This window comes from Triplophysa dalaica, chromosome 12 (genome assembly GCF_015846415.1).
Source record: "Triplophysa dalaica isolate WHDGS20190420 chromosome 12, ASM1584641v1, whole genome shotgun sequence".
Taxonomy (NCBI): domain Eukaryota; kingdom Metazoa; phylum Chordata; class Actinopteri; order Cypriniformes; family Nemacheilidae; genus Triplophysa; species Triplophysa dalaica.
In genome coordinates this window covers 12,641,231-12,661,413 of record NC_079553.1, presented here as the reverse complement: position 1 = coordinate 12,661,413, position 20,183 = coordinate 12,641,231, and the positions used below count along the sequence as shown (strand labels likewise).

General features: G+C 38.2%; 1 protein-coding gene across 1 annotated transcript in view; it reads left to right on the top strand.

The window, feature by feature from the left end:
- snrka (SNF related kinase a) overlaps positions 1 to 20,183 on the top strand; it is a 41,507-nt gene that overhangs the window by 3,349 nt on the left and 17,975 nt on the right. Inside the window, exons 2-3 of the mRNA XM_056763067.1 lie at positions 277 to 995; positions 18,793 to 18,934. Of these exons, the coding sequence (XP_056619045.1) occupies positions 407 to 995; positions 18,793 to 18,934 (731 nt within the window). The 5' untranslated portion in view covers positions 277 to 406. The remainder of the gene's footprint in view (positions 1 to 276; positions 996 to 18,792; positions 18,935 to 20,183) is intronic.

Here is a 20,183-nt window from a genome sequence, read left to right as displayed (position 1 = left end):
TCAAAAGAAGACAGGAAAATACTCTGTTTAGAGAAACATCACCAGTTTGATTTTCAATATTAATAATCATATGAACGATTAAGATTCAGCAAGTTAAGAAATATTCATTTAATCTTCAGAATCGGCATCGGCAGATATCACTGAAAAATCGTGGGATAAATTTTGTATCGGTCCATCTCTATTTTGTATTGTTAATATCTTTAGGGTTTCTAGATTAAACAAAATAACCTTTATTAATTTATAACTGTTTTGTGTTTGTATGTCTCTGAATAACAGGAGCCAGCCGTCATGGGTTTGCTGTTACCAGCCAGCGTGTTGAAGTGAGCTGGATTTTCCCTCCGGTTTAAGCCCCACCCCTCCCCCAGGGGCCACTCCCCCCTCCATCCCTCCAGGGGGACCGGCAATCATGACGGGAATCAAGCGCGGGTACGACGGTAAGATCGCTGGGCTGTACGACCTGGACAAGACGCTCGGCCGTGGCCATTTCGCCGTGGTCAAACTAGCACGTCACGTCTTCACCGGCGAAAAAGTGGCGGTCAAGGTGATCGACAAGACCAAACTGGACACAGTAGCGACCGGTCACCTCTTCCAGGAGGTCCGCTGTATGAAACTGGTCCAGCACCCTAACATCGTTCGACTTTATGAGGTCATCGACACGCAGACCAAACTTTACCTAATCCTGGAGCTCGGCGACGGGGGCGACATGTTCGATTACATCATGAAACACGAGGAGGGTCTGAGCGAGGAGCTGGCCAAGAAATATTTTGCGCAGATCGTGCACGCCATCTCATACTGTCATCGGCTGCACGTGGTCCACCGTGACCTGAAGCCTGAGAATGTGGTGTTCTTCGAGAAGCAGGGCTTGGTCAAGCTCACCGACTTTGGCTTCAGTAATAAGTTTCAGCCGGGGAAGAAGCTGACCACCAGTTGCGGTTCGTTGGCTTACTCTGCCCCAGAGATCCTGTTGGGGGATGAGTATGATGCACCTGCTGTGGGTGAGTGTCTGTGTACTTGCATAACTACCGGGTAATAGTAACTTAGCTCTGTAATTCACACGCGAGAGTACAAAGCAAAGTGCCAAGGTCAGTAAACCAAGCACTGTTTCTTTTCTTAGTGTTATCGTAGTGTGTAAAAATGTTTTAGTAATGTGTTTTCTATGAGTGGGTGTATAATACAGTGATACTACAAATAAGTGGATGTTGATAGGCAAAATGATCATGTTGCAAAAACAACAAAATCTCCATTCATTATTAATTCACATAGTGGTTAATTTATGAATTTCTATAATCTTATTAGTTTTAGGTGTTGAGATGGAGTGGAGCTTTAATTCTTTTTTTTTATATATGTTTTTGTTATATTCACAACATACAAATTCATATGAAATTGCCACCTTATAAAATACGAAAGTTTTCCAGGCAGATTAGGTTTGCAAAACTGATATTAAATTAATTTGTGTTGCGTATACTGTTTGCCACAGTAAGAAATAGATTTTTAGGGTTGCTCAGGGCCAAATTTAACAGTCTTGGAAGACTTCAGTCGAATGGTTTTACTGGCCGTTTGCGTAGGTATAAGAAGGTGCAACGGCTTGCTAGAGTTTATGGTAGTGTTTTAGTTTTCCATGTAACTTTGTATACTCTTGACAAGCATCATTGACACACAATAGAATAACAACGCATTTCCCAGTTTTACTGTAAGCTGTTTGTGGCTCCCGGCGATGTAGCTATTTCATATGGTTTTCTACACAGATAATATATATTAACAAGATGCGCCACTACCATTACAATGAATGGGGAGAAATGCAACGTTCTATATGGCCACTTTAGCGGAGAAAGGTCCCGGCTTCTAGTAAAAAGATCCAATCGTCAGTCGATTAAATACTGATGATTTTCTGGGGCGAGGCACTTGTGAGGTGCTTGCCAGTATCTGCGCATGCGCAGTAGCTGAAGAAACTTTGAAAAAGGAGATTTTTAGCACAATTTAAGCTTAGTAAAACAAAGTTTTAGTACAATATCACGTTTTAATTATTGGTCGGAAATATGCTGTTTAATTGTAATTTTTGCCAGCGATTTTCGAAATGTCTGCCTTCCACCATTCAAGGAGATAGGACTGTTGACTTGCAGTGACGTAAATAGCTACACAGAGGCAATGCAAACCTGGCTGCCGAGTGACACAACTTCTGTTACCGGACTTTATTTCTGCATCAGAACTGGATGTTTGCCTTACCATGTAGCCACTGAAAACACTTCTTAACATAAATGCATGTCCCAGCGTGAGCAGGACTGATCGGCGGTTTAACAGAATATCTATTGATTTTATCGAGCTGTCTGTCGCTGTAAGGCTTCTCTACACTGCTGTCAAAAACACGGCTCAGCCTTTTTATCTGACATGTCACAGCGGGAACCTAATGAGGTTCTTCTCATCAGTTAAGCAGAGGAACTGTCATTGGACTGCCCCAAGTTCTGGATCATTAGCCCATGGATTCCTGAAGAATCTAGGCAGCGGATTCTTTTCATCATTGTCGCATTAGCTCCTCGTGATAACATACACAAGTGTGCATGTTGATGCAGGTTGAGGCCTGGCCTTTTTTAAGGGGAAGAGGTGGTGGATGGTTGAGCCTGTCAGGGCATGAAACCATTCCAGTGTATTGATGGTGCAAAGCCATCAATTTTAAATACTGGCTTTTAATTCCCATAGCATCTGGTTTAATTGGGTCAAGTTGACCGAAAAGCGAAGTGAAGGATATTTTTCTGATTTGATGCTGTGCATCTGGGTTCAGTACCGTAACTGTCTGTGGGTGTCATAACACAGCAATCCTGGAGCCCGCGGCCTGTTTAATTGTATTTTCAGACCTTATACAGGCAGGTGGTGGGACGGTTAATCCTCTCTATGTTTGAGCTGAGCTTCTCCGCTGGAGCCCTGATTAAACATTTTTTATAGACACTGTCAGGGTGATCAAATAGACATTTTGCTGCGATGCCGACGACGTTCCTGCTGAGATGATTTCTGGTTTCTCTTTCCAATCGATAACACGAATGTTCGGTTTGCACTTCTGGGCAGATGCAGGACCCCAGAGCCGGCCAGATTTTGGACCATGACTGTCAGAGCCTTTTATCCTGAATTATCAATTTATTGTTCTGGTCATGATGTGTGGTTAAACACATCAGGAGAAGTATAGATTAATACCTAGAGGAATTAAACCTGTGCTTTTTATAAAAAACCGTTTGGTTAATGCTTCATATTGGTTTAAAGTAATAAAATGTTGGTTATATTTTGATTTGGCAGAGCTTATAGCTTGCCAGGATCGTTCAGCACTAGGGCTGTCAAACGATTAATCGCATCCAGAGTAAAAGATTGTGTTAACATATAATATGTCTGTGTAATGTGCATATTTATTTTATATTCATAAACACACAAATACATGTCTACATATTTAGGAAATATTTACATATTTATTTCTATTTACCTATAATTAGAGTTTTTAGTATTTATTATTTTTTATATTCTTCTTAAAAATATGCATGTGTATGTTTTTATGAATATAAAATGAATATGCACAGTAAACTGACGTACTGTATATTATGTTAACAAAAACCTTGTCTAGATGCGATTTATTGACAGCCCTATTCAGCACATTTCACATTTGTTGTGTTTATAGCATGGGCCTAATTCATTCTCAGAGAGAGGGTGGCCATGAAACATTATACAGGCACCTTAGGTGAAAGAACAAACATGTATGATATGACCGATTTTTGTGTAACAATCGTCATTAATTAAAGTTTAATTAATTGTGTTTATTCCAAGAAAACCCAAATAACCTACGGCTGATACAGGCTCTATTTGAAATTGCTTGTTTCTGGAATGAGTGTTAAGGAGAAATGTGAAACATGATCATGAGAGGCTTGACTTAAGTCTAAACTTGTCTTATGTTACTTTAGACAAGTTTAGACTTAAGTCAAGCCTCTCATGATCATTCCTGTTGTCCATGATGTTGCACACTAGTATTCTGTTTGGGTTGAAGGGTTTGTTGTAAACAGATGAAACTGAAATGATGTATGGAAATTAATGGGAACATCGATTTCAGCCTGTTAATAATAAACAATGACATTTTCCAATCAAATAGTTAATAGCGCAACTAGTTCATAAGAAAAGAGGCTTGTACATTTTTTAGACAATGACGGCTCTGAAAGGAATTTGGGCTTCGTTTCAATTAAATGATTGACTGCATGATGCTGCTATTTGTAACCACAACGCTGCAAGGAGTCAAATGCGAACACAGCCTTAGCCTGTTCAAACCCGAACAAGAGTTGTTGTCACGACAACAAAATAATACACACTAGCTTTTCTCACAAGCGTTTCCAAATATCGTGCTGTGAAGAATTCAGCGATTAATGTTTACGTTTTTTGTTTGTAAATCACCAAGTTTCGGCGTGCCGTATTCTTTGTGAGTTGATAATCAGCTTTATGATGTGTTGAAGAGTCTTTACTGGTGTTAGGCTAAGAATAGATTTTAAAATTTGCCTCATGCTGTTTGTGTTCAGACTTTTTTTCACAGTTTCAAATCTGTAGCCTCAGGCAGACATTATGTGATCATAAGTCCAACATCTATTTATTTTCATAGAATTTCATGTAATTGCAGGGAATGGTTTTTATGTTGGGAGGAGCTTGACAGGGCTTCATCAGAAAAACAAACCAACGCATCTCATCTGTCTAAAATTTTGACTTCTCAAACACAGCTGTTTTTTTATCTTTTCTGACTGTATATCATAGAGCACACAGTAAGTTTTGTGCTTAGATGCTGTTAATTAGAAATCTTCCGGTCTAAGTGTCCTTATTATGTGGTGACAAACCATGAAGAGCACACCGCTGGCTTCACTGCCTCGGCCTGGCCTTGTCGTATTAAATATGTATCATTTATTGTATCATTCATATTTCTCGTGCTCTCCGTAGACTCTCAGTCTGTTATAAAATAATGTAAACGCTGACTAAATTTAGGAACTTGATCGTTGATGTTTCTTTCACACTTCAGTCAGAACTACTTGGTCTGGTTTGTTGTTGGTGCTGTGACAGTAGAAGACATTCCTGCATTATTTTGACCTCAGAATTTAGATCAGAAGATTCATATAGGACAGACACTTAAAGGGATAGTAAATCCGAAAACGAAAAATCTGTCATCATTAACTCAACCACAGGTTTTTCAAACCTATATACATTTCTTTGTTCCAATGAACAGAGAGAAAGATATTTGGAAGAATGTTAGCAGTTTTCAGCTCTGGGACAAACCGTACCTGAATAATAAATATTAATTGTTGTATATCATTATTCTAAAAATCTCAGACTGTTTTTTTTGCATCATCCACCTCATATGTGATAGTTCCTTTAAAGCCCTGTCCATCTGCAGCCCTGTTCATTCAGTCATCTGAAACTATCTCAGAGGGCTGACATCCAGCTTGTGTGTGAATGTTGTTACCATCCTCACCTCCAGCAGATCCCCTCAGCTCATGTCCACATCCCAGCAGGGCATCTTTCACACCTTATAAAAATGACTTTAACTCGAGCTCGCTCCTCTCAGAGCTGCAAAACACAGTGCATTATATGTACTGTACTTCATATAGTATTGATTTAAAGCACATCCTGTGCACAGATGTAGGAAGCAGGAGAATGGGGCTGCTGAGGTCTGCAGTGGTTAATGTTATCATCAACCATGGCTGTTTAATATACCGAGAATCGTATATCGTATATGCTGACAGCACATAATGCTCTCCATAGTTATCCATGTGCGATTTTAAGGGTTTTCATACAATATAGGCATGATTTGTTTATAGTTCATGCATCAGCCCTAAGCTCCCATCATTTTGTAAGTTATGCTTGTGTTGTGTAGTTCTGCTTTTGCTTGCCATGCGTTCAAGATTAATTCAAATTCAGGGGTTCATTTGAATGTAGCTGTTTTGTATTTCCTTTCGCTACATTACACTGCAGTCTAGTTTCAGCTTCAGTTGTTCAGTGGAGTAATGTATTGACACAGTGGTCAAACGGCAAAGATTAAACAGATAAATGTCATTCTCAGAAAACTGTCTGTTTTTTCTTTTAACCAACGTTTACCGGAGACTGATCAAAAGAAGTGCTATAGCTGCATTTACACATTTGACTGACGATTTCATCCAAAACAACTTCAAGTGTGTTCACGGGAATGTTTTGTCAGTCTGTGTGTTTCCTAGTAATTGGCCTTTGACCCATGACCTTTGATTTGTCATATCAATGCTTTACAAATTGAGCTACATGAGACATTTCTCAAGATTTTTCTTTTGTGGTTCAAAGACAAAAGAATCATATACAGATTTAAATGACATGAGGATGAACAAATGATGACAGAATATATTTTTTTTTAGGCGAAAAATCCCTTTAGCAAAAAACTTTACATATGACTATATAATTTTTTTATATAGTCTATATAACAGAACTATAATAACGTATCATTTTGGATCAATTTCAAGATAGTATTATCTATCAGATAGTGTTGGCTGATATTCTCTATAGTCAGCTCGCGAGCCTATTAATGAAATTAGTTTGACGTGCACCATCAGTACAGTGCGCACATTTCATTGATTTTAAACACTCACATTATTTTTGTCAGAGTTTACCATGCAGAAGAGATTTGGTGTGATTTTCCTGTAAAATTAGCACTTTACAGCTTTAACAAATTTGAACAGAAGTTCAGAAATATATGAGAATGCACTTTATTTGCACGCAATTCCTTTCATGCTCACTCTGAACTTATCGAAAGGGAGACGATGAAGCAGATGTAAAATTTCTTCTAGTGTTTCTACTGCCTCAATAGACATTTTTGTCGGCTCGCAGGTTAAAATTGCAATGCGCGGTAGGGCTGCTCGATTATGACAAAAAACATAATCACGATTATTTTGGCCAATATTAAGATCCCGATTATTTAACACGATTACTCATTAACTTTTAAAACAACATAGAAAATAAATAACTTTGCTTTTAAACTGTGAATTCAACTGAAAATAAATGTAAAGGAATAGCACGGCTGAATCACTGTAAATGATAGGGGTGCGCTGTGGATTTGTACCACAAGAAAAGACGGGATCCTTGCAAAATGGAATGAGGCACAATAATCATTTTACCTCGATTATTTTCTTTTCCTAATTGTTGAAGGCTAATTTTGACGATTACAATTATTTTCGATTAATTGCATGCGCGGGAGCTTCAATGTGTTCATGCAGCTAAAAGAGAACATTTGTTGTAATATTTCTGTACCCATGCTTTACATTTTCTACAAAAGTTGCCTGTGAGTAAACAGTGTTAGCAGACTGCTTAGCAGGGTGGAAGGCAGGTTAAAGACCGATTATGTAAACAGCTAAAGCACTGCATTGAAATTATCCACTAGTTAGTAGTCTAAAGCCGGTTGCTGGGCATGAGCCCGTGCGGTGAGCTCACAATTGAAAGTTGCCAAGTGACAATATCCCTAATCACTAATTAAAGCCGAAGCGAGGCACAAACTGTATGCTGCCGGCATGCTTGTGCAAGTCCTGTCACCTCTTCTGCACTGGCACCCCTGCGAGAGGATGTGGCCATGGGGTGTATCTCTCACCCTCCACCTGGTTCTGACTCCGTCAACGTTTTTGCTTGCTCCAACACAGACAATAACTTTGTGCGCCAAACAAATACCAAATTATACAAATATAATTTGCTCTGGTGGCACCATTGGGACCAGCTTTGTCAAATGATTTGAAACTCTTGCGCTGGTCCCAGACTGTTGGAACATCTCAGTTATTGCTCTTTAGCGCTGAAGATTAAGAGCAGAGAGAAAGAGAGAGAGGACAAAATGAATGTGTGAGATTGAAAGTGGTGGCTATTAAAGGAAATGGGGGAGCTATGTTTAGAGTAGCGTCTTTCTGATCTTGTCTAAAACAGGTGCACAATGTCAAGTCCACCAGGAGGGCCATTAATCCTGCTTGTTGCTATGACAACACCTGCTTTTGTTGTAAAGCCAGGTGCGGTCGATACACGTGAGGTTTTCCAGAGAAGTTCCGGTCGCTCACTCATCAGACCTAACACCAGCACGCATGAACCCTCCAGGTGCTGCGCAACCGATGCGTCTTACTCTTATGATGTCAGGTTTTTTCTGTAATGATTGTTTTTCCTGATATTTGTGCATATACAAATGTTTTTATTGAACGGTGAAGCCTCACAGGTAATATCAGTCAACATCAGCTGGGGTTTGACTGTGTGAGCCAAGATCTTCATTCAGTGTTTCCGCTAGGATTTTGTGAAACTTTGGCACTTGATGACGTCACGCGCTAATGAACATATTCGGGACATCGTCACGTAGTTTTAATACCTCGATCAAGACACCTCGGAAGTGAGATATTTCCCACCAAAGTAACATCTGGATTTAGTAGCATTCAAAGTGTTTAGTAACATGAATGTTACTAATTGATTAGTAGCATTATAACATTACAAGTATCTTTTAACATTAAAAGAGCACCGTTCCATACATTTTTTCGGGGTTTAAGTGGGAATTATCGAATTTCCGTGAGTGTGTGAAGGCAGCAAAAGTTAATACTTAAGACAAGTTTCGATTTTACTCCCTTACATACAGCTTATTGCCCAATAAAGCCATTTTCATTTATGTATTTATTGTTACTTTGTCAGCTCTGTTTTACAACCAAGACACATCGTCTGATGAAATCACCACACACGTGGAAGCAAGGGCATTTGTATTAGCCATTAAAGGCGTAATGAACTGGCCTTGTTTATTGTTTTATACTGTTGTATGAGGTCTAGTTATGACCTTTGCGTGATTTTTACATTCAAAAACATCCAAATCAATAGGTAATAGGCTATTTTCTACACGCGTTTGAGGCCAGCTCTGCAAAGCTTGGTTTTAATGGGTGTGGCGCATTGAAGTAAACACCCAACGCTTTGATTGGATAACAGTTTGTGTAGTTGGAGGCTTCTTTGGTTAGAGACGTAACGTTAGGTTACACATTACCACCATTAACAGTTTACGCATGGCATTAGTATTATCTGGAGACCTCCTGTGATTTATAAATGACCTCCCCACATCAGTATTTCATGTGACGCATTCACACCGGATTATTTTACTCAAATTTACTGACTTATTTCCTGGATGTGATGGCAAGGCTTTGCGTACAGTTTGTATAGCCTATAGTTGTATTGCGTTCAATGATATTTGACCGTACCTGTCAGCATTTGAGACATTTGCGTTTCCATGATAAATAAACAAACGGGAGACTCCCGGTAATTTATGGATATCACCCAGCACCCGAAATAATACCAAAGCACTTCAAAACAGCCTCCATTATTCGCAAACGGTGGATAAACCTTAAAAATATCACAGAGATGCCGATTCGCACGAGCTTAAGATCACATACAACATCTGCAACTTTAACCACACATTACTAATGTCAGAATCCGAAGGAAAGCTATGCAGAGACTATATTCTTCCTCAACCAGGGTGGCACAATATTTATCTATCTTTAAAGGTATGTTTGTTTATTGCTTGCTCGCTCTATCTGCTTCAGCGGCAGTTGTGTTATTTCAGAATTGTCATGCACGAACCAGTGGGCGGGGCTAGAGAAGTAGTCGTTAATATTTTTCTATGAAGGCTGTGTTCAACTTGTCATAGATAGGTGCATTCTAGTACCTGCCGTTCGCTGGGCCTGGTGTCAATAACAAATGTAATCACAGTAACAAGGGCGTTTTCAGTTCTAGCTGAACAGTTCTTACTCAATAAACGGTTTATCCAAAAACATTCTATGTTTTTCATTACATGCGTCTTCTGAACAAAAGCCACCAAAGGGGTCGGAGAAATCACTAAATCTTAGTCTGACTAGGTACTTCCGCTCAATTTCAGTTCAGTTAACTTCTTTACTCAGTCTAATATAGCAAACCAGCTCCCAGACTACCTCCGGCTCCGCACCAGCCGTCCAACCACGAACAGAGTGCAGGCTGAGAGCCGTTACGTAGATGCTAAGCGACGAATTTAATATTTGAAAACAAGTAAAAGTAGTGGACCTATGTCCAATCTAACATTATTGTGTTTAACCCACCTCGGTGACACTGCTCCCACCTCGGTGACACTGATGGCAAGTCAGGTGGGAGCAGTGTCTTCCTCTGCTTTTTTATGGTCCTTGGAGTTTTAGAGGGTATATCTCGGACTCTTTTATCTGTCGAGCTCAAACTGCACCCTTTTTACAGGTCAGTGTCTCCTTTATTTTCCTGTCCTTGAATATTGTCATGTCATTCTCTAATCTTACAATTAAGTTGCAGCATTTCTCGACAGACTCGAAAAAAACAAAGAGATGTGTTTAACAGAACTAATCCTAACTTTGACAGTTGGCTGCAAATATTTTCTTGTTTGTCTCTACTGCTATATTAGTTTAGATGCACTATGACCATGGATGCGTAGATTTACTTCACATAATCTGCAAAAGTTGTTAACAGCCATTTTCACTCTTTGTATTTCGCTCAATTGTTTTGTTTTCGCTGCATACCTGTGTTTACAGCGGAAGTTTGAGGCGGCTGAGCCAGCACACAGCATACGTCATAACCAAACAATATGTGATTGTCTTACGTGTACACCAATGATTTTAAACTTCAAACTAGCGTGCGCCCCCCCCCCACGAGAAAGTAAATGTCAATTATGCCCTTCCAGATGGAGTTTGGTATTACCAGGATAAGTAAATCTAGTGAAAGAGTTGCAAACTTGGCGACGATGGCCGGACAAATTGTGAATGAATGGAAACGTAACTGTAGTCATGGCGGGAAGGATTTTTCCAAGGCAAAATTTATGTAGCGGAAACGCTGTCAGTCGTTGTCAAGTATCATGTTAAGCAACCTTCTCATACCATGCATAACTCAAGATTATTATTTATGTTCTGTGTGCATGCATACAGCTTTGCACGCGACATTTCTTAGTCTCGCACGCACCTTGAGCCCTCGGCAAGCTTTCAGTAGCTGCCAGAGCTGTGATTATATATTTTGTGTAAACACACGGAATGAATGCACACAATAATCTGAAGTGCTGGTACAAATGAATTTAGCTTTCATCTTCACAGTAAACTTTTTACCCACATATAAGGATGTAGCTACAAATATGTCCCTTTCGGTTTCTGCTGAAAGGTCAGTTTCATGTAGTCTACTGCAAAAATACAAAAACTCTTTTAATCCTGCTTTGTAGCATGAATATTTTTAGATTATTTCCTTTAGATTCAGGTTAGCAGTCACAGAATGTTATTAGATCATTGGATGGCTTCACTGTGGGTGTCAGTGAACTAAAACACGGGACTTTTGTTAAAAATCTGACCTTTTTAAGTGTTCTTACATATTTATATTAAACAGCGTAGTTTAATATCTGAATTAAATTGTAAAGGTGGTAAATGTCATATGCTGTTGTGGCACATTTACATCAGAAAATGTAAAAGGAAAATCTGTTATGCCACCACAACCTGATCTCACAGAATTTCATTCTTGTTTTACAAGTTGGCTAATTCGTATGAATTCATGTAACGTAATTTGAAACAGAAAACATGATTATTAGGAAAAAGCTATACTGAGGCCCCTCCGCTAGCCCCACCCTAAACCTAACATCAGGGTGGCAAAAACAAATTATAGTAAAATCTAGATTTAGTAACAGCTCACTGGGCATGGGAGAGAATTAACCTATTTTCCTGGTTTCTTTGTTTTGCACAGTTCAACTCTTTTTCACAATTTTTGAGAATAGGCCACTCTAGTTTTCCACACATTTTCAACATTTGAATTATGGAAAGCTCCAGTTTACCACAAACCCCAGAGGTGTAATGTGCTGATTTTCACTGTATGCATGTATGGAGCAGTGCAGAACAGCATGTGAAGACTGCAGGAGGTATTGTGCATTCTTGCAGGGTTGAATCTTTAAAATCTGCATCGACATCTATGAGTTTATGATGGAAATTGAGATTGTTGGCACATTTTCTATAGGATGTATTCCAAAAATGTTCTACGATTAATTGCGATTAATTGCATGCACCCAGAATAAAAGTTTGTCTGTGCGCTGTGCACATTTATTTTGGATTTATAAACATACACATGTATGTATATATTAAGGAAGTATTTGCGTGTATATATTTACATATCATTTCAATTATAAATAAACATTTGTTAAATACAAAAGTAATATGCACAGTGCACAGACATTTATATAACACAAACTTCACGATTAATTGATGAACAGCCTTATCTTACCATTTGCAAAAAAAATGTGTTTGGCTCTTATTTGGGTTCATGAGGGCATTGAGAGATGTACAGATCTACGTATTTTACAATTGAATAATTATTAGGTTGGGTGAATGACCAGATAAAGGTCTATTTTTCTGAGGTGGATCTGTATTGATGCACGCCATGTCAACGTCTTAAATTACGGTATGATGTGAATATTTCATGTAAAGAAAATTTTTTTCCAGTCTTAGACTGGGTACATTCATGCTTGAGAGTCCAGTTGCCTAGTCAACTTTTTCGTTTTAAATGTGTGTTAAAAATTCGTTCTGGCAGCCCTGCCATCAATGCTGTAGAAAGATTTGTGGACTCTCTGGCGCTCTGACGTAGACCAAAGTTTACAGGGCTGCGTTCTCTGGAATCCAATCAAGCGGTGGACTTCTACGTTCCGATTGGTTGCAGCCGAACCACGTCATAGCTCATTACCATAAAGTTGACCTGATTTCAACTCTTCTTGACGCCCTCAACGGCCAAGCTGCGCCGCTGCTGGCTCGCATTGAAAATGAAAGACTTCCAGCCACTTTGACGATCTCGACGGCGGCGGCCTGACGGCACAGTAAGGCTCCTTTGTGTAGGGTGCATTGCTTTGCGGCCCCCCAAATAGAGACTTATAATCTTAAACATAGAATTTAAATCAAATCAAAAATATATAACATATGCAGTTATACAATGCTGGAACATCAATTATTTTGGTTGGTGGGCTTATTTTCCTGACGTTTGATTCCATAAAATGAATGATCAATTTCTGTGTTTCAAAAAATGTCACAAAATCATTTTTCCCCTGGATCCATCTTGGGGCCCCCAGTTTGAGAACCACTGGTCTAGCCCGCAGGTCATAGTAATAACTCAGGATTTGTATTCTGACGGTATAACCTAATGTGGATAGAACTGCATCTGACAGCTTGACACAGAGAACACCCCTTCAGTCAGTCAGCGATAGCTTTAGTGGTCCCAGTATCTGCCTGTGAGTTGCTAGCACCCACAGATCTACTGTAGCCTTCACAGACTGAGCCTTTTGTTTCTTTACAAAGGAATTACATTTGAAGTTCATCCGCAGCTGAAAGACAGAGTGCCACAGATGGACTCGTACACTAAAAGCGGGCCTTTGTTTATCTACGACCCATTAGTATTTTGTCTGGAACTGGTGAGAGAGAGTCTTTGAGGCATTGTTGTGCCGCCAGATGCATTTATGTTTGAAGTACTCGGGCGATGAAATGTGTTGTGTGTGATATATTTTGCTTGGGTTGGCCTTTTTGATGTGTTGGAGCTGTGAAAAGCAGTAATGTCATGTCTGAACGTCTTCATAACATTTCAATAAAAGTTTTAATCCTCTCATTTGCGGCTTTTTGTTGCGATTCATTTTCTTAAAAGAAATCATTACGGTTCCAAAATGTGGAGTAAAGCTTTCAGCTAGTGTTACTTTATGTACTAGTTTGCAAGCAGGTCAAATGTTTTATAGGTTAAACCGTTTCAGCTACAACATTTTTGTGGATACTATATACTCTTATTATTGCACAGCTCGTTGGAATGCTTGCGTCTGATTGGCCTGGCCAGTCGAAGGTTCCTTATTCCCAGATTACTACCTCTCAAAACTAGTAACACACAGTAACCTAGATGCAGCAAATGATTTTGACAGGTATTTTTGACAAATTAAATATAAATGTGTGTTTTAATAACATATATGACATTATATTTATAAATTATTAAACCAAATTGCCTGTTCGTGACATTTGAATGTTGTTTCTTACCTTTAAAATGAAAGTAATTGGCTTTTCCTAGCATTCTTTAAAAATTTGCCAAGAAAATATATCAAAGTCATGTTTCATGTTCAGTTTTTTTCTCATGTGCCAAGTAGCCGTGTAATAAGTGGGATAATGTACAAGCAGGCGGCTGTTATCGTGAAAAAGGGTCCTTCAGTGTGATACAAGACCCTCCGCTTCATGTTGGGGCTTATTTCTGCTAGAACAACTGGCTGCCTGTACATTATCGCTACTTATTATTAATCTTTACAGCATTTTAGTGCTAGAGTAATGCCATTGGATTGTGCCCCATTTTGAGGCTCTTGAAAGCACATATAACCATCAAAAAATTAATCTGTATGACTCTAGGGGGTTAATACATGTCTTCTGAAGCAAATCAGAAAACATAATTTGTAAGTAAAATGATTAATATGTTGAATTTATTTATTCAAGAAACGTTAGAATTTGAACCTTAATAGATTAGAGAATTGCATCTGTAACAACAGCATGCGAACTTCATTTTTCTCTTAGATCGTACATGTTTTAGGACCTGTCAAGTGGGGCAGAAAATCATATCATCTCAATACAGAATGCAACTTGCTCTTTGATCCATTGTGATCAAGTACTTTATTTGAGAACATTTTAAGTATCTTGTCAATCAGGACAGTGTGTTATCTGCAATCTTTGACAAGTCGTGCTTTGTGGAGGCTGGAGTGGCTGGTAAAACATGTCTTTTGAAGTTATTGTACAAAAATGTCCCCTTAGGATTTTCTAAGCGTTTAGGTTGTCACGTTCAGGACCCATGCGGTCAACCTGCTCAGAAATCCCAAACATTTGTCTCATGAATCTTTAAGTTGCGCCTCAGACATTAAAGAGTGAACCACTCCTTGATTGTCAGATGAATTTACATCCACAGGCCACGGGATCTATTCTAATAGTTTGCAATTTTACAATTACCAGAGACTCTGGATTTACAGCATTTTGGCAAGACTTTAGGGAAGGGAAGTTTTGTGTTTACATATAAACAGGTTTTAACTAAAAAGTTTGCTAGACTTTATGCCAGTGGCTACTGTTCAGACAGTTTGTTGTACACACTACAATGTCCAATACAAAATAAAAAATCTTTTTATGAAATCTGCTCTTACGTGCTTGATTTGTAGTAGAGCATGTTATTTGTTCACTCTACTGTGATCAAACTGAGGTTAACAGACTGAAATATTTCTGGTCATATAATGACCTCCTACTAGGCCGGATTTGTTTCTGATCTATCTGAGCAGTCATTCGCCGGTCCAAAAAGAACCCGTGGATGTACAGGTCATCCACAGTCAAAGATGGGTGGCTGGTCAAGAGCCACTGGCACAGCACATAACCACATCTGCTGGATGCTTCATGTAATGCTGTAAACTCTGAGGGACTATTATCAGATAAAGCATATCTCATTTCCTCCTGGAAATACACGTCTGATGTCTACGCCTCGTTCGCATTTTCTGCAGTGGTCATGTCGAAACGGTTTTCTTCATGCGACTGCAAACTGTTACCAGAGTCAGGATCCTCCGAGACTGAATGCCTAATGAAAGTTTTGCTTAATCGTTCCCATTCATTTCATTTACAGCTGTGCGTACGATTTCCATCTTAGAGTAATTAAATACACGTCACTGAAATTACAGGGCATTGTGTACAATGTTTTACACAGATAAGCCTTTTATTAAATTTGTTTACAGTCTCACCAGAGGCGTTCGTGTAAACATTTGTTGTTGTTAAGTCTTGTTTGTATTTTAGTTAAGCATTACATAAGTCGTGTTAATTACTTCCCACGTGTTTAGGCATCCGGTGCTCCTGGAGCCAAGTTTGGCTGTATCAGACAAATTTCACTCCGCTTGTTGCCACCCACGCGGCAAGATTGATTTAATGTTTGCTAACTAGAATGGTCACTTTCCCAAACTCTTCTCTTCTGCTGTTCACCACCAGAGAAAAAGTGAGCGAGCGAGTCGATAGAAAAATACATTTAAAGCTACAACACAAGATGTGAAATGTGCACAGATTTAACAGTAATCAAAAGAAACAAACATTAATGTCAGAGAAAATTTTTCACTGCCTCATTGTACAGTGTGAAAGCACCGTAAATTAAGTGTGGCGGTATAGTAGAGCTGCACGATTCTGAACAAATTGAGGATCCCGATTCTTTTGTTTCAAATAGAGATTGCGATTCTTTTACGATTCTGAATGATGACTTAAAGAAATAAATAATTTAATAGCGGTTCTGACAAAAAATAGTTTATTTAGGTATGTAATATGTAGGACTTTGCTTCAAAATTATTACATATTTCATGCTTAACCTACAATAACTATGGTGAGGAATGTTTAACCACAAATTCCATAAGTGAACTAAAGTGTTTTTTCATTTTTTTACTTTAAATGCAAAAGTTTAACTTCCTAAAAAGTATAAATGCATTGAAGTAACTTGTATATGAACTATTTCTGAGTAAAACAAATTCATAAGGTGACACTTATTTATTTTATACATTTGTCAGATATATACAGACCGCTTGAATGGGTCTTTACAGAAAGACTCTACTGATAAACATCGCAACAAAGTATTCTCACCTGTAAACGGTTTAAAATAACCTGAAAACATGAAATGATGGGCAACTTGATGAAGAGCTCTAATAGCGAAGCTTTTCTATTAGCGTTAATAGAGTAATAGGCGCTCTTAGGGATGTGCACATCGATGCTGCAGTATCGATATATCGATACTCAAAAATGCTATTTAGGTATCGATATTTTCACAAAAGTATCGATTATCTGGTTAATTACATTAATAGTTTCAGCGTAACTAAATGAGGTTAGCTCTGTGCATGCCGATCAGTGACACTATGTTATGAAAGTACTAGCTCTCGCGACAGTTTGACGTCACACACGGATCGTTCTCTGGATCGTCACATGGACGTGCTATTCAGCTACGTAACTTACACATACACAACACGCATGCATTGCACACCTCCGCATTAAACAGAGGAGAGAATTGCAAGATGGCTTAGAGGAAGGGCAAAAGTTAAGTTAATGTATGCACAGTTTATATTGTTTGTAATTTTATTAATTGTATTGGGTTATTGTATTGTATAAGATTTTTGTTAGTTAAACAATATTTTTTTCTTCAAAATACAGTATATTACAATACAAACAAAATGTTAAAGAATGTTTAAAAATAAGACTGCAGTGAAAATATGCAATTTTTTGTTGGTGATATTTTTGTTTATTTTATTAAGATTTATGTTATTTAATCAATATTTTTGTAAGAAGGTTGTTAAAACATTGTATTTATTTGTTTAAATTACTTTTTTAGTAAATTTGTTATTAATAGCTAGTACAAGTATGCAATTTCTCTTTAATTGTAATTATGTTTCTATTTAAAAATATATATATATATATATATATATATATATATATATAATCTATAAAAAAAAAAATCTCCATCATCAGTATCGTTATCGGTATCGGGATCGAAACAATTTCAAGAAAAAGTATCAGTATCGCATCGCATCAAAAAATGTGGTATCGCCCATCCCTAGGCGCTCTGATGACGTGTTTTACCATATTGACGGATATAAGCGCTCATTCGGATTCTCCGCGCTACAAACTACAATCGTTAGTTTCGTTTCAAACATGTCCAGTAAAGATGTGAAGCATAATCAGAACCATGTATCACAATCCTGAAAGACACTCATAAGAACAGTTTTGTTGTCAGGCTGTTTCTACTTTATATGTTGGTCTGTTATTTGGTGTGAGATTATTTTAGGAGAGTAGGAATTTGTAAACGAGTCTCTTGCGCGCGAGTTGGCAACTCTCTGTTTTAATCCCAGTACTTCTGTGATCATTTGACACAGACATAATGATAGTGTGTGTTTTGAAAAAGACTGTTTGTGACGTCGTTACATACCTTATAATAATAATTTTAACTTCTGCAGCAGCAACAGCCAATATTGAAGCGTTATGATTTTAGTCCGAGGTGTAAATTAATAGACACACGAGAATAGTTGATTATCATTAATGAGATCGTCTGGTGTTCGAATCGAGCTCGGGATCTTTTAACGATTAATCATGCAGCTCTACGGTATAGAATAACCTAGCGTCTGAAAAATAAACAAAGAAACAATACTGAACATGAAATCATATGATAGGAGGTGTGCCAGTAAGATCTAGTCAGTGCAGGTATGTTTGCCTTCACACGCCCGATTGATTCACCCACGCTCATCTTAAACTGGTTAAAGGTTGTAACCACAAGTATTTGTGTTATGCACTTTTTACTTCTGCCTTTGAGCTTGCTGAACTAATAATTGCATTCGTGTCTGGTGTTGAAAATGCGACACCAGGGTAACCTGCCCAAACATCTCCATGTAAAGGCTTTCGACAGCCATTCTTTGGTATGTGTGAATATTTGTACACTCTAAAGATGCTCGTGCAGTAAGACTTAAGCAAAGTCAAGTGTGCCATAATTAAAACCTGAGATTGAGATTTTTACTTTATCATTTTTTATCCTGATAACTATGATTATGATCACTTCGGTTCATGTTTCTTCTGAGTTTGCAAGGCCACCAGGAGTTCGTTTAGAAGTGTATCAGAAAATATAGTAGTCTTACTTTATTGATGAATCATGTTTTTCTACAAATTGTTTATGCAAAAACATTTCCTTACAATGCTATGTTTCTTCTTTTTACTGCTCTAATGACTTAAACTGACTAAAACCTTCTCCCTGCAGATATCTGGAGTCTGGGAGTCATTCTCTTCATGCTGGTTTGTGGTCAGCCCCCCTTCCAAGAAGCCAACGACAGTGAGACCCTCACTATGATCATGGACTGTAAATACACTGTACCTGCCCACGTCTCCAACGCCTGCAAAGAGTAAGTCACTGCCGTAACCTTAGACCCGGTCACATCATCTCTGGCATTTTCTGCATCTTACACGTCCACATTTTTTCTTATGGGCTGGAACACTGTGGCTTTGTGTGGCTTTTCACTGTACATTCATTACAAAGAGAAGCAGATGCAGCAATGTGGACATGGATGGTAATAAGATACCTGACACAGACTTGGAATGACCTTCTCTGAATCTGATTATCTGTCAAGGTTGACATTTTTTTCTGTCCGAGAATTGGTAAAGGTCTCATGCATGTGCTGTGATAATTATAGCATTTTGCTTGGTGATGAATTGCCATACAAATAATTATGATTAATGATATAATTGTTTTGTTTATGTCAGTTGCAAATCTAATCTAATGCGGATCAACAGTATAGTACGTAATGATGAAAACCACAAACAGCATATTGGATTTGGATCGAAATATCAATCACATTATATGTATCAATGGAGATGGAAAATATGACGTTGTGAACTGGCCATTTAATGGTAATTAAATTGTGCCTGGGACACAGCAGATATGTTGCTAGATAGTAAGTCATGAGATTACCAAAAAGGACGAATAAATTACAGGGTTGTTTTGTGTCAGCTGGGTATTTGTTACACTTTTGATGCAATGTCGATATTCTGTCAAATGATGCACTCTCATTTAAACCAACAATTTTAATATTAACAAGATATTAACTGCCGTTACAATGACTGAGGAGGTATGAAACGCTCAATATGGCACTAATAAATCGCGCCTTCCAGTAAACCGAGCAAATCGTCTATCAGTGAGGAAAATCGGTACAGATTTTTTTGAAACTTTGAAATAGTTTTTATTGCATTCTATTAATAACACACCCTAAAACCACAAAAATTAAGAAGAACATATTTAAAACAATACAACAAATATAATTTTCCTTGTCATTTTTTAACAATCATCTAAGCATTGTAGTTCTAGATTTATTATGGCTATATGCATAACGGAAGCGAATAGTGAATCTTTTCATGTAAACAAGCTTAACATGAACTTCAGTGATGTCCACATGAGCTACATCATCAGTTACTGACAGTTCGTTCCAATAATCATTCAAGTCTGTGAAGATTCTGTTGCATTTAAAGTTCAAACGATCAAGCGCAGATCAAGCGCAGTCACACGTCACACAGAGCTTGCGTGTCATATCTGTTTGCTGGTTTTGAGCTATTATTGTTAAATGTATTAGTTTTAGACTTTGTTATGGCATGCTTACA